Source organism: Lottia gigantea (assembly GCF_000327385.1).
Source record: "Lottia gigantea unplaced genomic scaffold LOTGIsca_65, whole genome shotgun sequence".
Classification (NCBI taxonomy): Eukaryota; Metazoa; Mollusca; class Gastropoda; family Lottiidae; genus Lottia; species Lottia gigantea.
In genome coordinates this window covers 85,101-93,230 of record NW_008710211.1, presented here as the reverse complement: position 1 = coordinate 93,230, position 8,130 = coordinate 85,101, and the positions used below count along the sequence as shown (strand labels likewise).

The window sequence follows — 8,130 nt, the reverse complement described above, 5'->3', positions numbered from 1 at the left end:
AAAGGATTGTAATGAAGGGATTTGGTAAGTTAGGAATTTATCCATTCCATTATTTCATACAATAATATAGGCTACAAAACAGAAGCTCAAAAACAGCAAAAGGTCCACACAAAAACGAAAGAAAAAAAGAAAAGCTTATACGATAAATTAAATCTAATGATACATTTTCATTTAAAATGTGCCTCGCTACTGACCCTTGCACCCGAAAACGATTACGAAATTGGTACAGTTATAGGGGAGCCGTAGGGAGCATCTCTGTGTATTTCTTGGTTTAATAGAATACAAGATGCCCAAAGATATATAGCATTCAATCTCGTATTCTAATTATTTTAAAAGGTGTTATATTTCTTACACGCCCAGGGCTGCCTAGACAGACCACAATACATACGATATTCAACACTTGTAAGTATAAGATATTCAACATTTGTAAGTATAAAATATTCAGCACTTGTAAGTATAAGATATTCAACATGTGTAAGTATAAGATATTCAACATTTGTAAGTATAAGATATTAAACACTTGTAAGTATAAGATATTCAACATTTGTAAGTATAAGATATTCAACATGTGTAGATATAAGAAATTCAACATGTGTAAGTATAAGAAATATTCAACATTTGTAAGTATAAGATATTCAACATTTGTAAGTATAAGATATTCAACATTTGTAAGTATAAGATATTCAACACTTGTAAGTATAAGATAAGGGTAGAGCTCGTAAAACCCTGTATGTATTCTATCAGCATAGGCTAAATTTTCACTGAAATGGCTCACTTAATGTTTAAGGATTTCACAATCACGTGATACAGTTAGATTTTACATAATACTTGCTTGGTAAAAATAATATACTCATGTGCAATATAAGTATTTTCACATCTACCTATTAAGTGTTAAAGATCTACAAGAGTAAGATGAGAGTTGTTTTTGTCAAACCATCCCCAAACTATCCCATTTTTCATCAAATCAGCATTGGATAAATTTTCTACTAAGTGGCAGACATAATCGTTAAGAATTTAACCATCATGTGATTAGATTTTACTCACTAGTATGATCTAACTTTAAACACTACAATCCAGTTAAAGGAATAAACTGTTACGTTCTGCGTCTAAAAGGGATCGTAAAGCAATTTTCTAAAATACTGATAGCACTGATAGCATCAATTTGCACCTTTCCAATTTTCAATCAGACGTTTGTGGTTCCTGCAATTCCATTAAAACTAAGTAACTTCTTCCGCTAAGCTAATCAGTAAAAATGTTTTCAGCTTACCGTCGAAATTTTAGCCTTCAAATCCACGTGTATCCATAATTATGTGTGATTGAAAGATTTTTAACGAGTTTTCATTTTAAGAGACTTTTTATTTTGAATGTTCGTTGATGACGTCTTGCGTATATAGTAGACTCAATCATCCTGTCCCACTTTGTCTACGCACAGCTGCGACAGAAGATGTCTTGGTGTCAGAGACTATATCAACAAGACGTTTAACTTCCGGATACCCCAAATTTCAGAGAGAAGAAGAGAATGTGAACAAAATGAATAAAAGTGAAATATGGTGAAGTGAGGTCTATGTGAAGGAATTATGCGATTTTCGTACAGTTTTAGTATTTCTGAAGACTATTAACATATATTCAAGGTCCAAATCAACCCCCGCGTCTGTCCCTTTAAGTTGTGGCCATAGCTGTTAACATCTATAATGTGTATGTTATGACTGACTTACTGAGTCAAATATGTAATTAAAAATGCAGTTAAATGAAGGGGAAAGTTACAATAATAATAAGTCGTTGAAGTAGAAATAAAATTTACATCAATAATTTAGTTGCATACTCGAGAATAAACGTGTTAATGTTTCTCTTCGCTGCTGTACAAGATTCAAGGTTGTTGTTTTTTTATGAACATCGACTAGTAATTATAGTGTTGTATATATATAATAATACATTTAAACAGGAGCACGTTGTAATATTTCTATATAGCTCTACAATTGACGTAGTGAGCACTATTTTAACAGTGGTATTTCTATATTGCTCTACAGTTGATGTATTGAGCACTATTTTAACAGTGGTATTTCTATATTGCTCTACAGTTGATGTATTGAGCACTATTTTAACAGTGATATGTCTATATCGCTCTACAATTGATGTATTGAGCACTATTTTAACAGTGGTATTTCTATATCACTCTATAATTGATGTATTGAGCACTATTTTAACAGTGGTATATCTATATAGCTCTACAATTGACGTAGTGAGCACTATTTTAACAATGGTATTTCTATATCACTCTACAATTGATCTATTGAGCACTATTTTAACAGTAGTATTTCTATATCGCTCTACAATTGATGTATTGAGTACTATTTGAACAGTAGTATTTCTATATCACTCTATAATTGATGTATTGAGCACTATTTTAACAGTGGTATTTCTATATCGCTCTACAATTGATCTATTGAGCACTATTTTAACAGTAGTATTTCTATATCGCTCTACAAGTGATGTATTGAGCACTATTTTAACAGTGGTATTTCTATATCGGTCTACGATTGATGTATTGAGCACTATTTTAACAGTGAAAATATTTTATTATTGTAAATTTGATATATTTATATATATTTGATGGAAGATCAGTTTGACAATAAAGTCTTGAAAAAAGTAAAGTAATTTACCATAAATTAGCACAAGAAAAATTTAACAAAATGTGCCAGTGTGTTTATTAATTATCACGACTTTTAGTAACTCCAATTATATCTTCCATGAATAATAGAAAATATTGTAAATTAAATTCCTAAATAGCAACTAGATTTTAAATTTTTCACAGATTCTCGTCGCCTGGTGTGAACAGTAATTTAGTTTTAAGCTTTAGAATACAGTAGTAAGAAAATTGAATTATTAAAAAATATTAACAGTTATACCGTCTATTTTCTATTAAAATACTATTTTATGTTTCACACTTTGCTTCCTGATCTGTTAGAATTTTCACTCAGCGTTGGTAAAACGTGTTAGATCATTTTCTCTATTCATATTTTTATTCTCCAGGGCTCCAATAACCATTAAAATTCATAGCTGGGCCAAATTCATCTCGCAACATGCAAACTTCCCATTCTCATGCTAATACAATTCATTAAATTTGGCAGTTACCTTCAGTTTTTTGTTAAAATTGATGACAATGAGTTGGCAGCGATCTTTCTGGAAGATTCCAGGGCGAAATCAGAATTCTCAGAACTCTCAATCAACCAATCTGAAGCAGATGCCGACGAAATAGTCCTAATCTTAAAGAGACGTAGTCGTCTCAATATTTCCTTTTCAATCTTGATAGAGTTCAATTTCGGTTGTCCTTTTTACAACGTGGCGAAAGGAGACATATAAGTGCTCGTTAAAGACCATTGTTTGGCCAAAAAGTCTGTTGATGAACACCATCCTCGAAACTTTACTAACAGATGGTCGTTAGACGCTTGCTAGCTACCAGTAACATAGAGTAGCATAGAATTCAATAGTTCCGTCAGTTTTGGCGATTAGAATACTTCCAGCCCTGAACGTCGTACAGGTAGACCGATACAAACTGTATACCTATAATATCCACCAACAAGCAGGTCGGTAGCTACTGAAAGGGGCAAAAATAGACTCAATTACTGCAAGTAAAAAACCATTCTCCATTGACCCTCCGGATATATTACTTGCCGCTTGGAACAATCAAGTCTAGCTACGACAAGTGGAAATCGAAAAAAAATAAGCTAATGTCGCTGTACTGACAAAATGTCCCTTGTTGCACACTGCATTGCGTTGCCAGGCCTTATTAAAGCGGTCAGGAGGATACCTATACGACGTAAACCTCCTCTTCATATCTTTCGTTATTTGGATCTTTTATATTATGGCCGTACAGAACTCACACTATTCATTCTAAGAAGAACATAAATCATTGTTACGACATTTAAGACAATCGAACCCATAAATCTGGAGTTTACATGGATGTTAACTTTTCATTAAACGCCATATTGAATTCCTGAAAGCCCATTATTCACATACACATTTGAATTTATCTGAAATGCGATTGGTCTTTACAAATAAAATGTAAACCAATGAAATGGATGACGAGACGCCAGGGACCAATGGAATTTAACGGTGAAGATGGGAGATCTCTGATAGTCAGACAATTTTCTAGTTTTGATTTCTCCCGTGGGCTAGGGTGAATAAAATTCTGAATGTCAAACTTGAAATGTTTTCTCCGTTGAATAAATTCACTAAAGTTCAAATGAGTTTTACAGTGGTCGAAATAATCCTCGGAAGGACTGAAATAACGTCGATGATTTGATGTAGGTGTTTGTGAGAAATGAAATGGTGATTACGTACTGTTTTATTTTGTTAAACAAAAAAAAGTAACGCTATACTTGACAAAGTGTGACGATTGAAATTTTTCAAAATGAGGGATTTATAACATGCACACAATCAAGCCATGCTATGACTATTCGATTTTTCTATGCCCTAGGGTCTTAACTTCTAACACTGTTTCTAGGACATCCTAGGGTCTGAACTTCTTACACTGTTTCTAGGATATCTTAGAGTCTTAATTCTAATACTGTTTCTAGGATGTCCTATGGTCTTAACTTCTAACACTGTTTCTAGGTTATCCTAGGGTCTTAACTTCTAACACTGTTTCTATGTTACCCTTGGGTCTTAACTTCTAACACTGTTTCTATGATGTCCTAGGGTCTTAACTTCTAACACTGTTTCTAGGATGTCCTACGGTCTTAACTTCTAACACTGTTTCTAGGTTATCCTAGGGTCTTAACTTCTAACACTGTTTCTAGGATATCCTAGAGCTAAGATCGTTTCGAGAATGCGTAGCCAGGACAAATTATGGGATAGCGAAACCCAAAGTAGAGCAATATGACAACATCTATATAATTGTTAACCTTGTGAAAGACAGATGTCATTTGGTTAATATTGAGATCTTACTTTAACAAATTTCATCAAAGTTGTATTCGAATGTCATAAAGAACATACATAGTTTGCAGAGTAAAAATGGTTACTCATTTCGAAACACCTGATGGTACTTCTCGCTTGGTGAGTCAATACTATGCATTAAGTCATGCTTTGGACGAGATTTTTGGTGAACGGAATAGTTTTGCTTGTATGAATTTTCATTTTTCATCAAAACTGTATTCGAATGGCATAAATCGGTTTTCTCTAATTGAAGAGTCAACATAGCACTATAAATCATGGAGTCGATAAATTATGTATAATAATAGAAATTTAATTATCAAGGGACGTAACTCTATTAATTAGCTTAATTGATTGGTAATAAGTTGTAATAATTGCCTGCTATTTACTCGACCATTCTACCGGTCCTGAATAGATTCATTCACAAATCATTGGAGGTTGCAATGAAATTTTATTTTGTAAAATGGCAGAATAGATAAACCGGGTATGAAAGATCCGAACCGCAACACGAAACCCGAAATCAAAACAACACACTGGCAAAACATTAGAAGCAGCTAATGAACTTAAGGAAGCATATCATATCATAAGTGAGTAAGTATTTCATAATACATAATACATAATGACAATCAGAAACACTAACCCACAATTTAAGGATCGTTAATATTATAGAATTTTGCATCATCAGTTTATCATTCAATTACAACCTTGGTTCCGTGACTTGGAAACGGCTCTAGTATCCCCTAGATGCTCCACGTGTATTGAATTAAAAAAAACTTTTGGACAATTTCCAAATGTGTTGCTTTATTTAATATATTTTTTTGTATTTTCTGTATTCATATTTTATAGTATCGTAAAGTTATATTGCTTATAATATAATATTATTATATAATAGATCGTTATCATAATTGGAGACAAAATAATCAGATGGTGTAACGAAATTAAGGGTCATCTACTTGTTAATATATATAGAAAACAATGCTTTAAAGATTCGTTGTTTACATAATTGCCATTGTACATGTTTTTGACAACTGGCCATGAAACGTGGTAACCTACAAATATTTAGAAAACAAAGCATTTAAGATGTAATGTAAGAATGGTTTGAGTACGAGCCATACGTTATCATAACTATAGACAAATACCAGAAGTGGAGATGTGTTTTTTCTCTCCACCCTGGGGATACTTACTAATGAGACAGCTGGTTTTCAATTTTCCGACTATAAATATTTTATCTTCCCCTTGGTATGATCTGGAAATGCCATGCAATTTTTGACCCGTTTGAACAATAACTGACAAATGTCATCATTTTCTGAAGTTAGCTTATGAAACTTGTTTTTCACCTCTGGGTGTCAGTGCTCTCGGAAAACCCTGGAAGACTATCTTGACCTTTGTCCACGGTAAAGCTTTTATGTAATGGTTTGGTTTTGACTTGCGGCGAGATACCTCGTATCAAGAAATATTTAGAGTCGAGAGCAAAACCATGCGATTAAAGCTCTGAGTATAGGTTTGCAAGTCCGCATGTCATAATCTTGGTTTATGATTCAGTTTGACGGTAAGCTGATGACCTTGACCTTGATGATCAGAGGTCTCATCCTAGTGTTCTATTGAAATGTTTAACTTGCTGTGGATTTACCAATTTAAGAGATACATTGTCACATGTTGATCAAATTTTAGAAGTTGTACATTGTTGCCGTTTAATGAATATTTGTTTTCAAGAAATTTATCCAACATTTGGCCTTATTGTCAATTGATTGATCAATCAAAAATATCAAATTGAATTTGTGTTAGGTGATGATGAGGGCATAGTTTCATAAAAGCACTGGCCTAGGTCACATAGTAAAACAAGGTGCATATTAAAAGGTTAAGATGATCAGATTAATGTATTTCTTCAAATCTGAATGTTATCTAAGTAACGCCTTCGATAATATCCTTAGTTCGTACATATCATGTTATGTTTTATTCTTATTCACTATTTCATCTGATGACGACACGTGTAATTGTGTTGAAACGTTATGTACCCGTGTAGTAAAGAAGTGTGTTTTATCCCATAATTATTGTCTTGTGTTTAGATAATAAGGCTGGCCTTTAGATAGTCAACCGACTAATTCCATTCATGCAACTAAACACCATACACCAATGCCCCTTCTGATATATAACTTGCCACGAGTCTGGCTACGGAGCTGGAAAAGACCCAGTCCTACTTAAAGTAAAAACATAAGACAAGAAGTCGTTAATAAAACAATCCTGGAATAATGGAGACTAATAGAATTCCCGTCCGCTGTCCGCAACAGATGATTGAGAGTCTCTCGGGAATGCTTTATAAATATTTTGTATTGGCAACCGGTCTCGTCTGCCTCTTAATGAATTTAACTATACACAATTTGTTAGTTTTATGTATATTATGGAGTTTTCTTTTTAGTTTTATTTATATGTTGTTTTGTTGGTGAATTTTGTTCCATTTTTGTTTTTTCTCTTAATGAAAACTAAGAAAAATAATTTCGTTAACTTTATCTATATGGAGTTTTGTTGGTGAATGGCCCATGAGAATTGTGTACTGCTTGTTATCTTTTATGTATTTTAATGAAGTCTATAATACAAAATTTATTTGTATTATCTATTGTGTTTTGTTGGTGAATGGCCTATGGGAATTATGTACAAAATTTGTTTGTATTATCTATTGGGTTTTGTTGGTAAATGCAGTAGCTCTATGATAAGATGGAGAAGCACCAAACCCTGTTATTGCAGGATCCTTTCTGTCTCGTAATGAATTCTATCACACAAAATTTGTTAGGTTTCATTTTAATGATCTTTAGACTCGGGGTTCATTATCTTCAATTGGTTTTTTTTTGTCACCTCCATTATCACCACTCAACTCTTCACCAACTTATCATTGATATCTGGTGGTGGATGGTTATTGCTGCCTTGAATCAAGACTGGCTGCCAGTCTATGATTTTTAATTTTCGCTTCGGCTTTAATTTTTCATTCTCCTCAAATTGTGGAATATGAAAAACATCCTGAAACGAAGTAATAATTAAATTTCAATAGTCTCTAAGACTTACTGTAATCGGATACTTGTTGCATTCACGGAGAGTAATAATATCAAATTACGACAGTAATGTTAAGAATGTCTCCTTCTCTTGAGAACGCCACAAGGGCAAACGAATCAAGCTGATGAAAGGGCACAAAATCCTAATAGTGTA

The 8,130-nt window shown here is 33.1% G+C and overlaps 1 protein-coding gene across 1 annotated transcript; it reads right to left on the bottom strand.

The window, feature by feature from the left end:
• Positions 1–397: 397 nt before the first annotated feature.
• LOTGIDRAFT_89306 (hypothetical protein) lies at positions 398–715 on the bottom strand (the record flags this gene model as incomplete). Its single annotated transcript, XM_009064764.1, has 1 exon — positions 398–715. A coding segment is annotated over one exon (318 nt), but the record flags the coding sequence as incomplete, so codon positions are not given.
• Between the last annotated feature and the right edge of the window lie 7,415 nt (positions 716–8,130).